The sequence below is a fragment of the Argopecten irradians genome, chromosome 11, assembly GCF_041381155.1.
Source record: "Argopecten irradians isolate NY chromosome 11, Ai_NY, whole genome shotgun sequence".
In the NCBI taxonomy this organism is placed as follows: Eukaryota; Metazoa; Mollusca; class Bivalvia; order Pectinida; family Pectinidae; genus Argopecten; species Argopecten irradians.
The window spans coordinates 405,863-430,815 of record NC_091144.1 but is presented as its reverse complement, the minus strand read 5'-3'; the positions used below and the strand labels follow the sequence as shown (position 1 = coordinate 430,815).

At 31.3% G+C, this 24,953-nt stretch overlaps 1 protein-coding gene across 1 annotated transcript; it reads right to left on the bottom strand.

The window, feature by feature from the left end:
* Nucleotides 1-1,846: 1,846 nt before the first annotated feature.
* Nucleotides 1,847-17,146, bottom strand: LOC138334239 (ventral anterior homeobox 2b-like). Its single transcript, XM_069282860.1, has 3 exons — nt 16,717-17,146; nt 4,211-4,398; nt 1,847-4,022 (listed from the first exon to the last, which is right to left on the bottom strand). Exons 1-3 carry the CDS (start codon nt 16,847-16,849, stop codon nt 3,846-3,848), a joined length of 498 nt encoding a protein of 165 aa, XP_069138961.1. The 5' UTR covers nt 16,850-17,146; the 3' UTR covers nt 1,847-3,845.
* Nucleotides 17,147-24,953: the final 7,807 nt, after the last annotated feature.

The following is a 24,953-nucleotide window of genomic DNA, read 5'->3' as shown; positions in this document are numbered from 1 at the left end:
GAAATCAATAGAAATTTACTTTATTTACATAAATAGCTCACCTCTTAATTAACAGTCGTTAAACCTGTAGACATCTGATTACAGGGTTTATTTGTTATTCTTAAATCGATCAAATTCTCTGAAATTATGTAAATAATCACACGCCCATGCATGATAAAACAATATATCGCCAAAAATTGTTAATTTGTATGAATACTATAATAAATTAAAAAAAAAAAAAAAAAAAAAAAAAAACCCAACCTCTAATCGACATTGAATTTGAAGTTTGAAATTATGGTGACATAGATTTCTCATGAAAACTGATAAAGATGTGATTTAATGGAACTTAATTTACATTCGAGCTAATAAGCATTACATGTTCTTCAGAACAGTCTGTAAATCATTCCGTCAAACATAAGTCTCATTCTCATTGAATTCTATAAACATCATTATGTGTACAAATCAATGTTAGTCATGTTAGTATTTAAACCACATGTTTACTAGTAGAATTGTAAATTGAGGCCCAAAGAACATACATAATGTATAGCTTTGGAAATCACAGCCGTCTTCTAGTTCTAACTAAATATTCACTGCAGTACAGTCCTGGGTGGACATAAGCCATTTATTCAGTCTTCACTATCGTGTATATCGGAAAGCAGATTGCATACAGCTCACATACTATCCCAATCTCATATAAGGATAAAAAATAGGTCATCACCGAAGGTATTATTACGTCACCGATAAAGGTAGTTTAGTGTTGTGACGTCATCAGTAAGGGTAGTTGTAGAGTTATCATGTCGTTATCAGCGGTAATTGGAATGTTGGTGTGACGTCATCAGTACGGGTAGCTGTAGAGCTAAAACGTCGTTATCAGTGGTAGTTGTAGTGTTGTGACGTCATCAGTAAGGGTAGTTGTAGAGTTGTTACGTCGTCATCAGCGGTAGTTGGAATGTTGTGACGTCATCAGTAAGGATAGTTGCAGGTTTATGACGTCGTTAACAGTGGTAGATACAGTGTTTTGACGTCATCAGTTTGGTAAGTTATATAGGGATTAAATGTATTTTTCTAATTTTCATAGTGGCTATGAATAGCAGAAGCTATCTATATATCCTGTGGAGCGCGTTAGCGCTCCTCGGAAGATATGTCGATAGCTTCTGCTATTCATAGCCGCTGCGACATTCAATCCATATATTTACATTATAATAATTTATGAAAATAAAAATCATTGAAAGGTTATTATATCATATTTAATATTATGACACCTATATACGACGAGAAACTAGATTAATGGAACAGCTGGATGACAATGTCGTTCCACAACGTCGCGTTTTCAAGCTTCCGCCTTCCGGTCGACCTTTTTTTTGCAAATGACAAACGATAATCAAGCTAAAATAAGTTTTGATTGACTTATTACAGTAAACCTTAGTTGATTCTACATCAAGAAACACAACATTAAAGATTATACATTAAAATATTTTTGGGACTATTTTTTATTGATATGAAACTGGCGTAATGTTTGAAATCAGCTGATCGCTGCACGAGAATCGTTGTATTCATAGTGTATTCATAGTGTTTTCATAGGCAAATGTTTGTTTTTGTCAGTTGATTGATTCATATAGTGACGAAACACTTAGAATATAAATATATAGTTATGACGTCGTTATCAGTGGTAGTTTTAATGTTCGTGTGACGTCATCACTAGGGGGTAGTTGTAGGGCTAAAACGTCGTTATCAGAGGTAGTTGGAATGCTGTGACGTCATCAGCAAGGATAGTTGTAGGTTTTTGATGACGTCGTTTATCAGTGGTAGTTGTAGTGCTGTGAGTCATCATTTTGGTTAGTTATAGTGTTATGTCTTCGTTATCAGTCGTTATCAGTGGTAGTTGTAATGTTGTGACGTCATCAGAAAGGTTAGTTGTAGAGTTATGACGTCGTTATCAGCGGTAGTTGTAATGTTGTGACGTCATCAGAAAGGTTAGTTGTAGAGTTATGACGTCGTTATCAGTGGTAGTTGTAGTGTTGTGACGTCATCAGTAAGGGTAGTTGTATGATTATGACGTCGTTATCAGCGGTAGTTGTAATGTTGTGACGTCATCAGAAAGGTTAGTTGTAGAGTTATGACGTCGTTATCAGCGGTAGTTGTAATGTTGTGACGTCATCAGAAAGGTTAGTTGTAGAGTTATGACGTCGTTATCAGTGGTAGTTGTAGTGTTGTGACGTCATCAGAAAGGTTAGTTGTAGAGTTATGACGTCGTTATCAGCGGTAGTTGTAATGTTGTGACGTCATCAGAAAGGTTAGTTGTAGAGTTATGACGTCGTTATCAGCGGTAGTTGTAATGTTGTGACGTCATCAGAAAGGTTAGTTGTAGAGTTATGACGTCGTTATCAGTGGTAGTTGTAGTGTTGTGACGTCATCAGTAAGGGTAGTTGTATGATTATGGCGTCGTTATCAGCGGTAGTTGTAGTGCTGTGACGTCATCAGTAAGGATAGTTGTAGGGTTATAACGTCGTTATCAGCGGTAGTTGTAGTGCTGTGACGTTATCAGTAAGGATAGTTGTAGGGTTATGACGTCGTTATCAGCGGTAGTTGATTGTAGTGTGGTAACGTAATCAGAGCCAGGTTTCATAGACATTCCTTAAATGGGAGGAATCTCTCAACTTAACATTTTCCATAGGAAAGCTTTACATATATTAAGGAAGGCTAAGATGATTTTTTGAAATGCTTTTCTATGAGGGAATTTAAGTTAAAGAATTCTTTAGAGTCAAGGAATGTTCTTGAAACTTGGCCCAGTAAGGGTAGTATTAGGGTGAAGTTGTTTGCCTGTTAACAAGTTAGTGAATTTAAAACGGTCACTGGCACCCAATAAATATCTGAACAATTTCAAAACTGTGTACTACGGTTAACCAGATATTTATAAATTTAGTGATACAGTTGACATTTTATGTCTTCTATTTATATAAAAACGGCTGACGTTGTATGCAAATCGTGACTATTTACCTAAAGAATGATTTTTATTTTTTTGTTATTTACTGGTGTGTAAACTGCAATTTTGTACAGATATTTTAAATGACGTGCGTTAGGGCGTCATGTTGAAATATCTGATAATTACATTTCGAGCGACCATTTCATACAATTGTTGGGACAGTCGGCCATTTGACGGAATCCCGGAACGGCTAGCTTCAATTTGGCGGGAAATGTTATCAAATTCAGAAGGTACACAAAATATAGTTCCACAATAACTTTATCTTTTTTCATCCCTTTTTGTACAATATTTGTTAAAAAGAATTATTTTCTGATATATTATTTAAGATTAACATTACATTTATACATGCATTATATTGAAGATTTGTCAATACAGATACAATAGGCCTAATCGAATGCGCATTCACACTACTTGCGGAAGTGTTCAGTGTTCTGGTGTGTATATTCTTGCGCGGCAACCACTGCGTTTACGCAAGTGTAAACGATTTCGCAGTTGGTAAGGTTATATAGCAAAAAGAAAACGGAAATGTAAATATATTCCTTAAGTAAATCTAGTATATCCATAAAATAATATAGTGTTTGTTTTAATATTAAATGATCAAATTATACTATGTCAGAACAAGTAGCCGTCTATAGCCAAATGATAAAAAACTGAAAATATGTAATAAATAATAAAGGGTAGGGTGACGTCATCAGTATGGATACTTGTAGAGTTTTGACGTCATCAGTTAGGATTGTTGTAAGGTTGTGAAGTCATCAGTATGGGTAGTTGTAGGGTTGTGAGTTCATCAGTATGGATTGTTGTTGGGTTGTGACGTCATCAGTAGGGATTGTTGTAGGGCTGTGACGTCATCAGTATGGATTGTTGTTGGGTTGTGACGTCATCAATATGGGTAGTTGTATGTAGAGAGGAGAGGAGTGGGATAAGTTGGTGCCCGGTTCTGTAGAATCCTTAATATATTACATGCTGCCAAACTCTCCGCCTTGCTGTCACTGACTTCCGCCTCGCGACCTCTGTCTCGCTTGTATTTCGTCCTTCTGTTCTGGAACCAGACTTTCACCTAGAAATATTAAACAGAAAAGTGTATCAGTTATATTTTAACATGCCACATTTAGTTGTTTGGAATCCGCAAAAGGAGAACATACAAATACGATTATTATTGTTACTAGATATAGAAAATAGTACAACAGGAAACGTTATTTGGGTCAAATAAGGTTTTATATTTAAGACTGATAAGTAACCACGTACCTGTGTTTCCGAGAGGTGTAACTTTTTGGAGAGTTCCGTGCGTTCCTTCCCTACTAGGTATTGGTTATGCTGGAACTCTCTCTCCAGTTGGTACAACTGTTCCGGGGAGAATGTTGTCCTCGCCCGCTTCGGACGGTCCAGATCCAGCGCTTTAGGGAACACTAACTCCTTCACAACGCCATTGGAATCTGGGAAACAAACAAGCGGAATCAGTTATGACATGGACAGTATACAATACTGATTTAACTCATTAAGAAATTCAAGTATACTGAGTAAAAAAAAAAAAAAGAGAAATTGAATTTAGAAAAAGGAGTAAAAGTAAAATAAAGAAGAAAAAGAACAAATGTAATTATAAAGTATAGATAGAAAACTTGTTATAAGTGTTAAATAAAACAACAGTAACTAAGGAAAGACAACCCCTTTACTTGTTATAACTGTTAAATAAAACAACAGTAACTAAGGAAAGACAACCTGTTTATGTGTTATAACTGTTAAATAAAACAACAGTAACTAAGGAAAGACAACCCCTTTACTTGTTATAACTGTTAAATAAAACAACAGTAACTAAGGAAAGACAACCTGTGTATGTGTTATAACTGTTAAATAAAACAACAGTAACTAAGGAAAGACAACCTGTTTATGTGTTATAACTGTTAAATAAAACAACAGTAACTAAGGAAAGACAACCCTGTTACTTGTTATAACTGTTAAATAAAACAACAGTAACTAAGGAAAGACAACCTGTTTATGTGTTATAACTGTTAAATAAAACAACAGTAACTAAGGAAAGACAACCTGTTTATGTGTTATAACTGTTAAATAAAACAACAGTAACTAAGGAAAGACAACCTATTTACTTGTTATAACTGTTAAATAAAACAACAGTAACTAAGGAAAGACAACCTGTTTATGTGTTATAACTGTTAAATAAACAACTAAAAGAAAGACAACAGTAACTAAATAAAACAACAGGAAAGACAACCTGTTTATTGTTATAACTGTTAAATAAAACAACAGTAACTAAGGAAAGACAACCTGTTTATGTGTTATAACTGTTAAATAAAACAACAGTAACTAAGGAAAGACAACCTGTTTATGTGTTATAAACTGTTAAATAAAACAACAGTAACTAAGGAAAGACAACCTGTTTACTTGTTATAACTGTTAAATAAAACAACAGTAACTAAGGAAAGACAACCTGTTTATGTGTTATAACTGTTAAATAAAACAACAGTAACTAAGGAAAGACAACCTGTTTATGTTTATAACTGTTAAATAAAACAACAGTAACTAAGGAAAGACAACCTGTTTATGTGTTATAACTGTTAAATAAAACAACAGTAACTAAGGAAAGACAACCCTTTACTTGTTATAACTGTTAAATAAAACAACAGTAACTAAGGAAAGACAACCTGTGTATGTGTTATAACTGTTAAATAAAACAACAGTAACTAAGGAAAGACAACCTGTTATTGTTATAAAAAACAACAGTAACTAAGGAAAGACAACCTGTTTATGTGTTATAACTGTTAAATAAAACAACAGTAACTAAGGAAAGACAACCTGTTTATTGTTATAACTGTTAAATAAAACAACAGTAACTAAGGAAAGACAACTAATAAGAAAAAAGAACAAAACACTGTTTATGTGTTATAACTGTTAAATAAAACAACAGTAACTAAGGAAAGACAACCTGTTTATGTTGTTATAACTGTTAAATAAAACAACAGTAACTAAGGAAAGACAACCTGTTTACTTGTTATAACTGTTAAATAAAACAACAGTAACTAAGGAAAGACAACCTGTTTATGTGTTATAACTGTTAAATAAAACAACAGTAACTAAGGAAAGACAACCTGTTTATGTGTTATAACTGTTAAATAAAACAACAGTAACTAAGGAAAGACAACCTGTTTACTTGTTATAACTGTTAAATAAAACAACAGTAACTAAGGAAAGACAACCTGTTTATGTGTTATAACTGTTAAATAAAACAACAGTAACTAAGGAAAGACAACCTGTTTATGTGTTATAACTGTTAAATAAAACAACAGTAACTAAGGAAAGACAACCTGTTTATGTGTTATAACTGTTAAATAAAAAACAACAGTAACTAAGGAAAGACAACCTGTTTATAACTGTTAAATAAAACACATAACTGTTTAAAATGTTAAATAAAACAACAGTAACTAAGGAAAGACAACCTGTTTATGTGTTATAACTGTTAAATAAAACAACAGTAACTAAGGAAAGACAACCTGTTTATGTGTTATAACTGTTAAATAAAACAACAGTAACTAAGGAAAGACAACCTGTTTATGTGTTATAAACTGTTAAATAAAACAACAGTAACTAAGGAAAGACAACCTGTTTACTTGTTATAACTGTTAAATAAAACAACAGTAACTAAGGAAAGACAACCTGTTTATGTGTTTAAGTAACGAACAACTGTTATAAACTGTTAAATAAAACAACAGTAACTAAGGAAAGACAACCTGTTTATGTGTTATAACTGTTAAATAAAACAACAGTAACTAAGGAAAGACAACCTGTTTATGTGTTATAACTGTTAAATAAAACAACAGTAACTAAGGAAAGACAACCTGTTTACTTGTTATAACTGTTAAATAAAACAACAGTAACTAAGGAAAGACAACCTGTTTACTTGTTATAACTGTTAAATAAAACAACAGTAACTAAGGAAAGACAACCTGTTTATGTGTTATAACTGTTAAATAAAAACAACAGTAACTAAGGAAAGACAACCTGTTTATGTGTTATAACTGTTAAATAAAACAACAGTAACTAAGGAAAGACAACCTGTTTATGTGTTATAACTGTTAAATAAAACAACAGTAACTAAGGAAAGACAACCTGTTTACTTGTTATAACTGTTAAATAAAACAACAGTAACTAAGGAAAGACAACCTGTTTATGTGTTATAACTGTTAAATAAAACAACAGTAACTAAGGAAAGACAACCTGTTTATGTGTTATAACTGTTAAATAAAACAACAGTAACTAAGGAAAGACAACCTGTTTACTTGTTATAACTGTTAAATAAAACAACAGTAACTAAGGAAAGACAACCTGTTTCCTTGTTTTAACTGTTAAATAAAACAACAGTAACTAAGGAAAGACAACCTGTTTATGTGTTATAACTGTTAAATAAAACAACAGTAACTAAGGAAAGACAACCTGTTTATGTGTTATAACTGTTAAATAAAACAACAGTAACTAAGGAAAGACAACCTGTTTATGTGTTATAAATGTTAAATAAAACAACAGTAACTAAGGAAAGACAACCTGTTTATGTGTTATAACTGTTAAATAAAACAACAGTAACTAAGGAAAGACAACCTGTTTATGTGTTATAACTGTTAAATAAAACAACAGTAACTAAGGAAAGACAACCTGTTTATGTGTTATAACTGTTAAATAAAACAACAGTAACTAAGGAAAGACAACCTGTTTACTTGTTATAACTGTTAAATAAAACAACAGTAACTAAGGAAAGACAACCTGTTTATGTGTTATAACTGTTAAATAAAACAACAGTAACTAAGGAAAGACAACCTGTTTATTTGTTATAACTGTTAAATAAAAACAACAGTAACTAAGGAAAGACAACCTGTTTATGTGTTATAACTGTTAAATAAAACAACAGTAACTAAGGAAAGACAACCTGTTTATGTGTTATAACTGTTAAATAAAACAACAGTAACTAAGGAAAGACAACCTGTTTACTTGTTATAACTGTTAAATAAAACAACAGTAACTAAGGAAAGACAACCTGTTTTGTTTATAACTGTTAAATAAAACAACAGTAACTAAGGAAAGACAACCTGTTTTGTTATAACTGTTAAATAAAACAACAGTAACTAAGGAAAGACAACCTTTTACTGTTATAACTGTTAAATAAAACAACAGTAACTAAGGAAAGACAACCTGTTTATGTGTTATAACTGTTAAATAAAACAACAGTAACTAAGGAAAGACAACCTGTTTACTTGTTATAACTGTTAAATAAAACAACAGTAACTAAGGAAAGACAACCTGTTTATGTGTTATTAACTGTTAAATAAAAAACAACAGTAACTAAGGAAAGACAACCTGTTTACTTGTTATAACTGTTAAATAAAACAACAGTAACTAAGGAAAGACAACCTGTTTATGTGTTATAACTGTTAAATAAAACAACAGTAACTAAGGAAAGACAACCTGTTTATGTGTTATAAACTGTTAAATAAAACAACAGTAACTAAGGAAAGACAACCTGTTTATGTGTTATAACTGTTAAATAAAACAACAGTAACTAAGGAAAGACAACCTGTTTATGTGTTATAACTGTTAAATAAAACAACAGTAACTAAGGAAAGACAACCTGTTTATGTGTTATAACTGTTAAATAAAACAACAGTAACTAAGGAAAGACAACCTGTTTACTTGTTATAACTGTTAAATAAAACAACAGTAACTAAGGAAAGACAACCTGTTTATGTGTTATAACTGTTAAATAAAACAACAGTAACTAAGGAAAGACAACCTGTTTACTTGTTATAACTGTTAAATAAAACAACAGTAACTAAGGAAAGACAACCTGTTTATGTGTTATAACTGTTAAATAAAACAACAGTAACTAAGGAAAGACAACCTGTTTACTTGTTATAACTGTTAAATAAAACAACAGTAACTAAGGAAAGACAACCTGTTTATGTGTTATAACTGTTAAATAAAACAACAGTAACTAAGGAAAGACAACCTGTTTATGTGTTATAACTGTTAAATAAAACAACAGTAACTAAGGAAAGACAACCTGTTTATGTGTTATAACTGTTAAATAAAACAACAGTAACTAAGGAAAGACAACCTGTGTATGTGTTATAACTGTTAAATAAAACAACAGTAACTAAGGAAAGACAACCTGTTTACTTGTTATAACTGTTAAATAAAACAACAGTAACTAAGGAAAGACAACCTGTTTACTTGTTATAACTGTTAAATAAAACAACAGTAACTAAGGAAAGACAACCTGTTTATGTGTTATAACTGTTAAATAAAACAACAGTAACTAAGGAAAGACAACCTGTTTACTTGTTATAACTGTTAAATAAAACAACAGTAACTAAGGAAAGACAACCTGTTTACTTGTTTTAACTGTTAAATAAAACAACAGTAACTAAGGAAAGACAACCTGTTTACTTGTTATAACTGTTAAATAAAACAACAGTAACTAAGGAAAGACAACCTGTTTATGTGTTATAACTGTTAAATAAAACAACAGTAACTAAGGAAAGACAACCTGTTTATGTGTTATAACTGTTAAATAAAACAACAGTAACTAAGGAAAGACAACCTGTTTATGTGTTATAACTGTTAAATAAAACAACAGTAACTAAGGAAAGACAACCTGTTTATGTGTTATAACTGTTAAATAAAACAACAGTAACTAAGGAAAGACAACCTGTTTATGTGTTATAACTGTTAAATAAAACAACAGTAACTAAGGAAAGACAACCTGTTTATGTGTTATAACTGTTAAATAAAACAACAGTAACTAAGGAAAGACAACCTGTTTATGTGTTATAACTGTTAAATAAAACAACAGTAACTAAGGAAAGACAACCTGTTTATGTGTTATAACTGTTAAATAAAACAACAGTAACTAAGGAAAGACAACCTGTTTATGTGTTATAACTGTTAAATAAAACAACAGTAACTAAGGGAAGACAACCTGTTTATGTGTTATAACTGTTAAATAAAACAACAGTAACTAAGGAAAGACAACCTGTTTATGTGTTATAACTGTTAAATAAAACAACAGTAACTAAGGAAAGACAACCTGTTTATGTGTTATAACTGTTAAATAAAACAACAGTAACTAAGGAAAGACAACCTGTTTATGTGTTTTAACTGTTAAATAAAACAACAGTAACTAATGAAAGACAACCTGTTTATGTGTTATAATTGTTAAATAAAACAACAGTAACTAGGGAAAGACAACCTGTTTATGTGTTATAACTGTTAAATAAAACAACAGTAACTAAGAAAAGACAACCTGTTTATGTGTTATAACTGTTAAATAAAACAACAGTAACTAAGGAAAGACAACCTGTTTATGTGTTATAACTGTTAAATAAAACAACAGTAACTAAGGAAAGACAACCTGTTTATGTGTTATAACTGTTAAATAAAACAACAGTAACTAAGGAAAGACAACCTGTTTACTTGTTATAACTGTTAAATAAAACAACAGTAACTAAGGAAAGACAACCTGTTTATGTGTTATAACTGTTAAATAAAACAACAGTAACTAAGGAAAGACAACCTGTTTATGTGTTATAACTGTTAAATAAAACAACAGTAACTAGGAAAGACAACCTGTTTATTGTTATAAACTGTTAAATAAAACAACAACAGTAACTAAGGAAAGACAACCTGTTTATGTGTTATAACTGTTAAATAAAACAACAGTAACTAAGGAAAGACAACCTGTTTATGTGTTATAACTGTTAAATAAAACAACAGTAACTAAGGAAAGACAACCTGTTTATGTGTTATAACTGTTAAATAAAACAACAGTAACTAAGGAAAGACAACCTGTTTATGTGTTATAACTGTTAAATAAAACAACAGTAACTAAGGAAAGACAACCTGTTTATGTGTTATAACTGTTAAATAAAACAACAGTAACTAAGGAAAGACAACCTGTTTATGTGTTATAATGTTAAATAAAACACAGTAACTAGGAAAGACAATGTTTAATAACTGTTAAATAAAACAACAGTAACTAAGGAAAGACAACCTGTTTATGTGTTATAACTGTTAAATAAAACAACAGTAACTAAGGAAAGACAACCTATTTACTTGTTATAACTGTTAAATAAAACAACAGTAACTAAGGAAAGACAACCTGTTTATGTGTTATAACTGTTAAATAAAACAACAGTAACTAAGGAAAGACAACCTGTTTATGTGTTATAACTGTTAAATAAAACAACAGTAACTAAGGAAAGACAATCTGTTTATGTGTTATAACTGTTAAATAAAACAACAGTAACTAAGGGAAAGACAACTTTTATGTGTTATACTGTTAAATTAACTAGAAAACAACTGTTTATTGTTATAACTGTTAAATAAAACTACAGTAACTAAGGAAAGACAACTTATTTACTTGCTTTAACTGTTAAATAAAACTCTTATAATGTTTTACAAAGTTTGATTAATATTGTACACGGTTTATTTAATATTCTACACTGTTTAATGAATGTTCTACACATTTAAGTTTGTATTCTACACGGTTTAATTAATATTCAACACGGTTTAATTAATATTCTACACGGTTTAATTAATATTCTTCACGGTTGAATTAATATTCTACACGGTTCAGTTAATATTCTACACAGTTTACTTTGTATTCTTCACGGTTTAATTAATATTCTACACGTTTTTTTGATATTCTACACGGTTCAGTTAATATTCTACACAGTTAAGTTTTTATTCTACACAGTTTAATTAATATTCTACACGGCTTAATTAATATTCTACACCGTTCAGTTAATATTCTACACAGTTAATATTCTACACAGTTAAATTTGTATTCTACACGGTTTAATTAATATTCTACATGGTTTAGGTCAATGGTTTAGCTCATTCCATGGTACAATAGAAGATTGCTCCTCGTGTTTCTGGACGTTGGTAGTCACTGTCAATACTTCAATGGTACTTTGTAGTAGACCTATCGTATTATCATCATCATAAAAGGGAATTATCGAACTTATTACTATAATATAAAAACTTTTATAAAAACATTATTTAATAAGCAGTTTGCTGTTTTATTAATATCGTTTCAGAACCTGACCTCCTGACCACCGATGTGCCGCGCGCCATTGTGCCTTTCTCTATTAGTATGGCGCTTTGTTATATCGAATCGCTTTAATTCACAGTGCAGCCGAACTGTCTTTTAGGAGTTCTATATAACAATTGTCGACAGCCATACCACCAACAATAAACACGTTTAACTTTACAGGTGAATATGAAACCAGATATTGTTCGTTAAACATGAAATGACAGTCTGTGTTACATTCCTCCCCATTGATATAATCTAAATGTACAGAACAACGTTGGTGTCCATACCTTCAGGCCGGGGCCTACCACGCCTTATTTCATCGTGTAGGTTTCAAAGTTTTGATTGTCGCCTCGGCTAGTATCAGGCTACCTGTCTAAACATCATTCTTGAATTGAATAAAAATCACAATACCGATTAAAATATTCAATTGTTGGGTCACATTTCATCCCGACTAATTGGTGCCATGACAATAGAATTGTCAACTGTTACAATAGTGTTCCGTTTGATCCATGTCGTCCCTAAAATACATTTACTGTCATAACCGGGACGGATGGAGTCTAAAGACTCAAGTAGAGAGAGGCCATTAACATACCATCAAAAGTTAGTGACACAAGGGAATGTCGAGTCATAGTCTTACTCATTCTCGTACCCAGTGACACCCAAAAAGTGCTACAGCACATTTATTAAACATGGATATTACAAGTACGTTTTAAACGTAGTTGTAAACATCTACAACCACATCTCCTCCGCTGGCAGAGGATCTATATTCATTTACATGTAGGGAACTTGATATGTGATCCAACCCCATTTTTGTGGCGACCTATCTTCGGTTTTAAAAGTTAAACACTTTCTTGACAACATTTTATTTCACAGTTTACAATTATAACATGTTTATATTTCTTGTGGCAATTTCATTTTGAAGAAAAATTTAAATTTGAATACTTCAGTCTTCTACAGAGATCCATTCCTCATTGCTCATTGGTCCACAGTGTATTTTATTACAATGTACAAGCGCATCAATGTATTTTTTTCATATGAATGTTGGAAATTGGAAATTTTCAAAACGAAAATTAATTATAATATTAACAGCATCGTTGGTAAAATATTTATGGTAGACCGTAGCACATGGCATCGCACGTGGAGTAGCTGAAATTCTGAATGTTCACGAAAACAAATGCTGTGAGATACTTGTAGAGTTACAAGGTACATATCTCCATTTTGCTAGCTATCCGGAATATTTAACGAGTGAGATACATGTACAGTTACAAATTACATATCTATATTTTGCTAGCTATCCGGAATATTTAACGCGTTTATCTTTTGGCAATTCAGCAGACTTAGGGGCCTACTTTTAAAAAATTATAATAACTCAATAAAATCTAAATTAACAAACATTCAACATATCATTACCATTATAATTAGAAACGATATGTAAATGGCAATTTAAGATATGATGATATGAGTAAATGTGATTTATCTACAACATATTCTTATATGCATATAAACACTAGTAAACATAATGACATGATTATCTTGTGACAGAAGTATGTCCTGAATATATGGACTTATTAAATTGAAATATACATTTATTTGCATATTTTGTCTAAATTTACAAAAATACAACAATCTACAAGCCAACAGAAATATCTAAGGTGAAGACAGGTGCATAGATACTTTTTTGCATCTAAGTTATGTTCAAGTGTTTCAAAGAAGTGATATATAGACATACAAAAATCACTAGTTTAAACAGGGTCTAAAGCCTTAAAACGTTATCCGCTACAATCCGTTTACAACACTATTACTGTACTTTGGTATCTTACTACTCAGATATTATAATGACTTTTTGGGATTTTCACTCCATTGTTACTATCTATCGGGCAATATAACCTTGTGAAGTTTAGCTGAACCAACAAGAATAGTCTTCTGTCTTTAAACTAGTTGGTATAATAATCTAGTTTACATTCACAAAGGTTTATTTATCTAGACTTTTTGTGAATGATTAGAGAACTGTCATGTTAACACAGCCACTAGCTTTCTCCTATACCGTACTCTAAGGATACTCCGCGTGGACAATGTTAATATTTACAGAACACTGTGGTTTCGGAGTCAATGTCTCATTGTACTGTGGATACGATCTGATATTGTCTTTTCTACAATTCAAGTATCAAGTGCTCTACTTACTTTGTTGACTCTATCACAAATATTTAACAAGAGTATTGTCATGTAATATGGAATTAATAACGCTACTGACAGCAGGTACTGAGCGAGAGAGGTAACAACTACTTAACTCATAAAGATTGATCAGTCAATATTGTGGAATAAAGATCAGGTTTTAATTTGTAATGACCAATATGTTCCCAGGATAAAAGATGTCAATTCAAGTGAAGCATTCTGAGTAATCTGGAAAAATATCATTCTTATCATTGTATGGTACCACAAGGATGCATAATATCAATTCTACTTAAGAAATCGACATAAGTGGCCTCTTTCATGTTTAAGTCTAAAACAACGAAACAAAACCAAAGTGTTGTACGCTCAAATGTTACAATAATTTTATAACGTAGCTACCTTTAAAACAATCAAACAAAAACCAAATGTGCACGGTCAGATAATACAATAATTTTACATCTTAGCTACCTTTAAAACAATCAAACAAAAACAAAATATTGCACGGTCAGATGATACATTAGTTTTATAACGTAGCTAACTTTAAAACAATCAAACAAAAACAAAATGTGCACGGTCAGATAATACAATAAGTTTACAACTTAGCTACCTTTAAAACAATCAAACAAAAACAAAATGTTGCACGGTCAGATGATACATTAGTTTTATAACGTAGCTACCTTTAAAACAATCAAACAAAAACAAAGTATTGTATGGTCAGATGTTACAATAATTTTTAATGTAGCTTAACGTATTTTAAAAACAATCAAATTGGCTGCCAGAAATAAAGTGAATTAGGTAAATATAAGGTTGAAGGAGAGAGGTTAATATAATGTTTCCTATTAACTTTCCCTTACACTAACACGAATGTTTTTTTTTCTAAATCCGTAGAAATAAATTGTACATCCCCCTATTCTCTGGAAAGGCCTTGTTTGATTTTATTTAGAGATTGGGATTTGGCTTTTCACTTAACATAATCTAAATTTAAACAAATTATAAATAAAGTATGTGTTATTGGAATAAATTTTGATTATTTTGTTATAAAACAATCTAGCAAATATGATGTTTACAGACGTATTTATATAGATAAATGACGTACACAATTTTAATATTCCATAGACAAAGTCCACTGAACATAGATATTGATGTCAAACAGATTCGGTCAATGGTACAATTTATAATATATCAATTAGTATGAATTAGTTTACTTAAATCAATTAACAAAACAATATCACAATAGACAACAATGTGACAGGCTCCGTTCTTGCCAACGTGGGCAACACACATTATTGTCAAAAAGCACAATAAGTAATAATTAACTTTCCGTACATATTGGTATGTCTGTAGTCATGCTGTTAGAAATAATAACAAACATATCTGATCAATGAGGGTATGTTAACATAAACATATGGCTACATTTTTGTTATTGAAGCGAAATGAAGTAATGGGATAAAAACAAACATTTAAACGTAACGTCGATAACCCGGCGACTAAATAACTAGTTTACAACCCTCAATTTAAAGTCGCTTATAATGCATAAGACATTGCGTTTACGTATACATTTACCAGCCATAATATTTATAGAGATAATGCACTAGTATTTAATTTGTTACGAGGGGGAACAAATGACATTTTAAAACATACAATTTTACAGAAATGGTAAGCTTTTGTTTTCATTACCAAATTTTCTGAAACTTCCAAAATATATGCGTTGGAAACTTACCAATATTTGGTCAATATAAACAAAACTTGTTAATGAATCACAAATGCCCTCTGCAGACACCTAACAGTCAGCATCATGTAGGATAAAGGGGATTAAACATTCAAAAGTAAATCAAGTATTAGGCCACCAGTTCCAATAACATTCATAACCGAAATTGTGAGAAAGTGAACGAAGAGGAATAAATGTAGGATTTATCTAGAAAAAGATGATAGGTACAGAGGACAATAACTGACAGTGAAACCTAGATATCCATGTAACAAGACTCATATGATATCATTTCTAGCATCAACCTACCACAGATCGGACCATCGCATAGTAGAAGGACAAAATTGAAATGTATATAAGGAAAACAGTTATGTAACATTTAACAAGCTAAAATAAAGACGCAGGCAGTTGTACAGTAAATTTATAGGCAAAAGCGTTCAAATGTAAAATTGGTATTCAATAAAATTAATAAGATTATTCAAATTACAAAACGTCGAAATTGATATATTATTGAAGATAATATTAAATATTTCCAAATAAAGGATTAAATCAAATCAAATTTCCGCCGAAAACGTGTATGTAACCAATGTATGTTTAAAAACTGCTGAACATTAGCAATATAAAGAATGCTACACCTTTAAATATACGAAAATGTTATAAATGTATCATAGAAAAATACGAAGTGAAACAATTAAACCAAAAGTCAAACACGGAGACAAAATACATTAGCAAGCTAGCATTGGACACACTTGATGACATGTTCTCTATATTATATGTACATACCCTGGACCACCATGGTTTTGCAGTATTCTGGATATTTAGACTTGGTATTAGGACTTGGAGATTGAACATCCTCTCGTGAACTGTTTCCATGGTAACCACCAATCAGTCCAATGCTTAGATAAGTTTGATTCATCGCTGTGTCGAAGCACGTTTATATCTCAGACTCAAACTTGGCAAAATTCCTTCATTTGTGTGATGTAACTGAGTTTCCTCTTTATAAAAACAATAATTTCAAAAGTCAAAGTAAAGAGTTGTAATGTTTCACCAGTTCTTCTTTGCTTCATCAATTGGATATGTTCTTATTCAACCGCTTAGAGACATCCTGTAAGGTTATTCCATATACTAACATAATGTGATCTAAATGTAGTGAAATGTGAATTGGTTATTATTGAGTCTAATCCATTTCTGTTCTAACATTCAGTATGAATGATCTCACGTGTACAAACTGTCTAAATGTAACTTTCGTTTCTTTTATGGTAGTGTACTTGAGGGACACTGACCACGTGATTCAATGATACAATTGTTTCACTTTAAAGAATCGATTTCGGTTCATTGCAGAATAAAAGAAATATCACGTGACCTGACTCGCATTTTATCAACTGCAATATGAGGACTCAATTGAATATACCTGTTACCGCCTATAGCCACGCCTGTCGAACCATGTAACAGTAGTCACGCCTTCATTTTGTTGTAAAGACATAGAAGGAACTGCTCCAAATGGCGACCTGCAGAGAGGTGAACAGGAATGGCAAATGGGGTACATGCAATGTTCAATGGAAGACGCATAATTAGCGTGAAAGACAGCGAGTTGTATCTCCTCTATAGATCGCCTGATAGATTGTGCTCGAAATCCTCAACATACGTGTTATGATTTAAATTTTATTTTGACCGCAGTAACATCCTGGTTTTCTCCGCTTCATATGTCAAGTTTATTGATTTATTTAGTATCATGCAACGTTTTAATTCGTAAACAACTTTCATGATCAAATTCAAAACATGATATAATAGGTTTTGTGAACAACAATTATTCATAGCTTATATAAACAACATGGATTTCTCTTATTTATCAGATTTCTTTGGTTTGTTATATTTACACCCTATTAACAGTTAAGGTAATTAAGAACGGTCTCTCCTGTGTATGTGATGTGTCTGAAGTGTGAGGTGGAACCCTTGCCCTTTTATAGTGTTATATCACTGAAACATGCTGCCGAAGACACCGTGAAACACACCCTACTCGGTCTCATTATCCTGACAACGGCCGAACCAGTCGTCCGGCTTCCTTAATGCAGAGCACTAAACAGGAGCAGAAACTATCACATTATAGACTATGATGTGTCTCAGCCAGGGGCCAGAAACACCTGTATTTAAAGTCGTCATCTGATTTCCTGTAGAATTCTATGTTGATAATGATAAGCTATTTGGTTTCTCAGCGAGTTGGATAATGGATAATGGAATTCAACATTTGTTTCATCACACAAAAACAAACACAAAATAAATAAATGAAACAAAAAAACTCGGTTACTTTACATATTTCAGTTGAAGATTATGTCCCCAAGGTAATGTGTTTAAGCCATACCTAATATCTAGTGTCTTGTGCATGCTCCGTCCAGAAGCAAATCGAGAGGCTTAGCACATAGGAAGTTTGAAGTTAGCTTCGAATTCCTAATAATGTGTTCTAAGTTAAAATGAACTTAAAAGACATATCAATAACGAAATGCAGACATCGGAACTCACAGCAGTCATTTCTGACCTTTAAAAGACCTTATTCTTCTTTTCGTACTTTTTCACGTTTGAAATTTAAGTCACGATGAAATGAATAGAAAAGAAATTAATGTGTTTAACTATTTAAAAAACAACAAGAAAGTATAGTATTGATTTTAACACTGCAGTTCAGTAAATTTCGAAAAACGATATCAACATTGTAGATCATTTAAAATTTGTATACGAAATATCTTAGCTATTGAAGTCTTTTAAATACTTTCATATGATCAAAACTAGGTAAATCTAATTTTAATGGAAAGGGTGCGGTGTAGTTTTAATATTTTTGATAATTGGACATCATGATGTGATGCCAATACAGTTAACACTTATCGGAATGAAGTTTAAATGTTCAGATTATCTTTGGTGTATATTTCTTTTTATTTCATCGTAACCAAGTTTTTATCATTGATTTTAATGTAAATTCCGTTGGGCCACTTTTCTTGCTTTAAAAACATTAAATAAATGCTTAACCATATCTAAAAAAAACAACAACGCTTTCCCATATTTATTTTCTCACATTTGTTTCATTCATCAAATAATTTGTCTACAGAATTGAAAACATAAAATATCCTGGGAAGTTAAACTTGGTTTACAATGAAATCGGACAATATATTACAAGCCAGTCTGTTTTCGGTAAAGAAAGTACGGGAGTAATCGGTTACATACTTTTGAACACAATAAGCCAGCTCGTTGGATTTTGGAAATCTACGTTCTGATAAAGTATTTATTGTTACTTGATCTTTAGAACGTGTGTAACATGTTCACACCTATCCTAAAGATAAATCATCAGATTACAAAACATATCCAGTGTTAATGTGATAATACCTCATGTTGATTTAACAATAATAAACACTTAATATGTTTTATATCTATATGTATATCTTCAGTGAAGAGGACTCCAGAAAATTAACTTTCTCTTTATGGTTCTGTGAATGTTTGATTTACAACTTTATCGAGGTAGATGTTGAATCCGAGGCGTTACATATCCAGAGCTAATTTCTCACCAGCAGGGTAGCCGCTAGGTTTAATGAATGAGGGAGGAGCCGGCAACTGGAATACGCCCCTACACTTCTATGTAAGTTAATAAATGTTATTTGACTATATTTGGAGTTTAAATATAGAAGAGGACAAGAAAGCACTGCGTACATAATAGAAATAACCCCTGTCACGGCACACGACAGGTTAGAATACAAACAAAAATCATATTAACTACCCTACCATTATCGGGGATAAATAGATGTTTCCATGCTAGTTTTTGTCTGTTATTTTAAACCTGGCGAGTTCTAACTTGTATCAACGCCATTGATATTTCAAGAAGGTCTACCGCACTATTGCCGGGTATTTCCAATATCTAATGAATTTATAGACGTTTTCTTTATTACAAAGCCAGTATAAAAAACCACGTCAATTTGATAATGATTGGGTAAAAATATATATCGATTGTATAAACTTGTTATATAAGCTCAGGATATGTGTATCCAAAAAATCTTCTCAATTAAGAATAATGTTTGGATACATATATTCTGAGCTCGTATAACAAGATTTTGTTTATGATTTTAAGATGTATGAAAGGTCATATTTATATTCTATAAAGTTCCAGCAAAACGATGTGACTATGACCGTAACATGTACGCCATTTGCAATTTGTAATTGCCCCATTGTCTTTGTCACAAGTGCTAGAAGTACATAATGTAACACGTTTTCAATGCTTACAGTTAATTCAATTGTATATTTCTGAAATAACATTTCAGTTATTGGATCTGCGAGTCAACTATACCGTTTTAGTCGAGTCTGTTATATATATATATATGTTTATCACTCAGTAAAATTTCTGCTAGTTTGGTGTCCCTGCAGTCTTTTTTCTGCTTGCTCATATCATAACTATAATTATATATTAGATATGTATTGTTTCAATCTAAATTAATCATGCAAATACCTCAAACATCATAATGTATCAGTGAAGATATTTTCGTCTTAGAAATAAGCCTATTTATACTAAGAACAAGATCAATTGTTTACAAAAAACACTTCTCACTTTTCAGACAGGTGTTAAAATTGAATCAAGCTCTGAAATCAAACATGTATAGTGTGAGAGTATTTGTAACGGTTATATAAAATAAGTTTGCCAATAACGTATTATGAACACCAGAGGGATAGAAGTAAAAGATCAAACGATTAAATTCGTCACAAAAGTACTTCTTACACTTACAATTGTCATTTGACTGTTTGATAATTCTCTAGGTACTCTATTGTAATATAAAAGTCATATCTCAGGTACTATTCAGAAGCTCTTATAATAGTTAAACTTTAAATTATAAACCCACTTAATAGTTTATCCAAGCTTAGCTGAGTCAATGCCATTGTATCCTAAGAAGGCACTTAGAGTGTGGGAGCACTATACTCATAGAAAGTGAAAGATACAATTTCAATTAGACAAAAAAGTAAATAATTTCATCTGAAGTGGTTCGTACTGTAGTAACCTCAGCCTATGTATATGTTTGGGTCTGCTTAGTCATCTTAACGTAGTTATTTTATCTTTGATATATAATAATAAATTTAATAAATCATCATCGTTTACGGAATTAAAAGATGATCAATTGCTTAGGTTTTCTAATTACTTGAAACTCATATTTTGATATTTTTGAACAGATGTCAAAGGTTTTTTTTTTTTAAATATTTATCTTTAAGTATGAATTCATGCCTGGTGTTTTTCACCGCCCGAAGATAGGTGCGGGTAGAAATCAGACACTGAATCACAATCATACACAGAAACAATGTATATCATAGAAATAAAACAAAGTTTTGAACATTATGTGGAAACATACTCAATGATATTTGGAATGCAAATCTTAATCACATTTTCATGTTTAAAGATGCTCCACCGCCGACAGAGCATAAATGATATTCATAATTTGAACAATAATTGGTGTTTAATCGTGTATATATATGCCTAATTAACACAAAAAATGATATAAAATAATTTATTTCGCCTTTGGTGTATGCACAATCAGTACTTCATTCAATATAGGATATAGTGTTACTGATTTTTTTCGGGATTCAATTAATTATTTTTTCATATCTTTAACTTAAAGTAAAATTAGAAGCTCAAACTTTTCAATGGTGGTAATGGTGTAAAGTAAGTAACTTTTGTAACTGAAGAAAAATACTAAATCGTCTGCTCCTGTTTTTGATAGTGAGAAAATACCATTTGTCAACGGTGGAGCATCTTTAAGATATTCCCAAGAGATTTCATGAACTCCCCACTAAATATAAAACTATTGAATTTATGTGGAATGGAATAAAGATGCAATTAAGCATAATCATTTCACAAACCGAAATGATTCATAAAAGTAGAAATATCAAATTCGTTTCCTTGAATGTCGTTTGCTTATTCCGTCATTTTGATTGATTGTATGAGTGTTTTAGTCATACAGAAAGGCTGCAAGGGAAAGTATTCTTTGTACATATCTATTTTTAAAATTCATTCAAAAACAACGTTAATTGGTTTAGTCGTTTTAAATGTAAAGCACATCGTATGTTAAATCAATGGCAAGATTTGCTGATCATGGCATTGACAATATTTATTTCTCTTCATATAACTGAAACACGAGATAAGCGGACAGAATGAGAACAACCACAGAGTGATAACAAGATGCCCAGTTTAGACACAATGATTGAAATATGAAGTGTTGTCGTACCAAACACCTAACAATAACGTTGTGCCTGGAGGTAAATGAACGCGCTCGCGACTTGGTCGTGGATTAGTTGTCCATAATGTAGTTATAAAGGTTATTGTATGGGATTCACAAATCAACAACAATAGACGAATTCCCCACCTACACCACCGAGCAATTAGCTTGTATTTCTTTGCATTGCCGATCGGGCATGTCCCATCTGCCTGGGATGTTGTCAATCCCTCGGCTCTGATCGCCCCTCCCAGAACAAGCGACCCCCCATAGGACCAAGGCCTTCCTCCTATTATCCTTTAATTCGCCGATCATTAGGCGACACTCTATATGACCATCATGCGCTTTAGAGAATACAAATCTCTCAATGTCATTGTTTGGTAGTTTCAGCCCCCAATCATTACAAGACCCGGTTCATGCTGAGAAGTAACTTGCTTCATTAGATAATAATTAGTTGTTGTTCACGTCTAATTAAAACAGATCTTGCTAATTTTTCATATGTGGCGTTTCGGAGGAGACTAATATTTAGGTAAATAGTGAATTTTTATTCTTTAACTTACTCTCACTAACCATTATTTCTGCATGTACCATGTAGATCAAATTATAAAGATCTCACTAACTATTACTTTTACATGTACCATGTAGATCAAATTATAAAGATCTCACTAATCATTATTTCTGCATGTACCGTGTTAATCAAAATATAAAGATCTCACTAACTATTACTTTTGCATGTACCATGTCAATCAAATTATAAAGACAGCACTAACCATTACAGTTACATGTATCATGTAGATCAAATTATAAAGATGTCACTAACCATTACATTTACTATACCCTGTAGATCAAATTATAATGATCTAACTAACCATTACATTTACATGCACCATGTAAATCAAATTATAAAGATCTCATTAATCATTACATTTACATGCACCATGTAGATCAAATTATAAAGATCTCAATGACCATTACATTTACATGTAACATGTAGATCAAATTATAAAGATATTGCTAACAATTACATTTACATGTACCGTGTAGATCAAATTATAAAGATCTCAATGACCATTTCTTCTGCATGTACCATGTAGATCAAATTATAAAGATCTCACTAACCATTACATTTACATGTACCATGTAGATCAAATTATAAAGATTTCACTAACCATTACATTAACATGTACCATGTAGATCAAATTATAAAGATATCACTAACCATTACATTTACATGTACCATGTAGATCAAATTATAAAGATCTAACAAACCATTACATTTACATGTACCGTGTAGATCAAATTATAAAGATCTAACTAACCATTACATTTACATGTACCGTGTAGATCAAATTATAAAGATCTCACTAACCATTCTTTACATGTACCATTTAGATCAAATTATAAAGATCTCACTAACCATTACATTTACATGCACCATGTATATGTAGATCAAATTATAAAGATATGACAAACCATTACATTTACATGTACCGTGTAGATCAAATTATAAAGATCTCACTAACCATTACATTTACTATACCATGTAGATCAAATTATAAAGATCTCACTAACCATTACATTTACATGTCCCATGTAGATCACATTATAAAGATTTCACAAACCATTACATTAACATGTACCATGTAGATCAAATTATAAAGATCTCACTAACCATTACATTTACTATACCATGTAGATCAAATTATAAAGATCTCACTAACCATTACATTTACATGTCCCATGTAGATCACATTATAAAGATTTCACAAACCATTACATTAACATGTACCATGTAGATCACATTATAAAGATCTCACTAACCATTACATTTACTATACCATGTAGATCAAATTATAAAGATCTCACTAACCATTACATTTACATGTCCCATGTAGATCACATTATAAAGATTTCACAAACCATTACATTAACATGTACCATGTGATCACATTATAAAGATTCACAAACCATTACATTTACATGTACCATGTAGATCAAATTATAAAGATCTCACATGACCATTACATTTACATGTACCATGTAGATCAAATTATAAAGATTTCACTAACCATTACATTTACATGTACCATGTAGATCAAATTATAAAGATCTCACTAACCATTACATTTACATGTACCGTGTAGATCAAATTATAAAGATTCACAAACTATTACTTTAAGATGTTTCTTGTAAATCAAATCATAATGATCTTACTAACCATTACATTTACTATACCATGTAGATCAAATTATAAAGATCTCACTAACCATTACATTTACATGTCCCATGTAGATCACATTATAAAGATTCACACAACCATTACATTAACATGTACCATGTAGATCACATTATAAAGATTTCACAAACCATTACATTTACTATACCCTGTAGATCAAATTATAATGATCTAACTAACCATTACATTTACATGCACCATGTAATCAAATTATAAAGATCCATTAACCATTTCATTTACATGTACCATGTAGATCAAATTATAATGATCTTACTAACCATTACATTTACATGTACCGTGTTTTTCAATTCATAAAGATCTCAATGACCATTTCTTCTTCATGTCTCATGTAGATCAAATTATAAAAATATCACTTACTATTACATTTACATGTACCATGTAGATCAAATTATAACGATCTCACTAACTATTACTTTTACATGTACCATGTAGATCAAATTATAAAGATATCACTAACTATTTCATCTATGTGTACCATGTAGATCAAATTATAAAGATATCACTAACTATTTCATCTATGTGTACCATGTAGA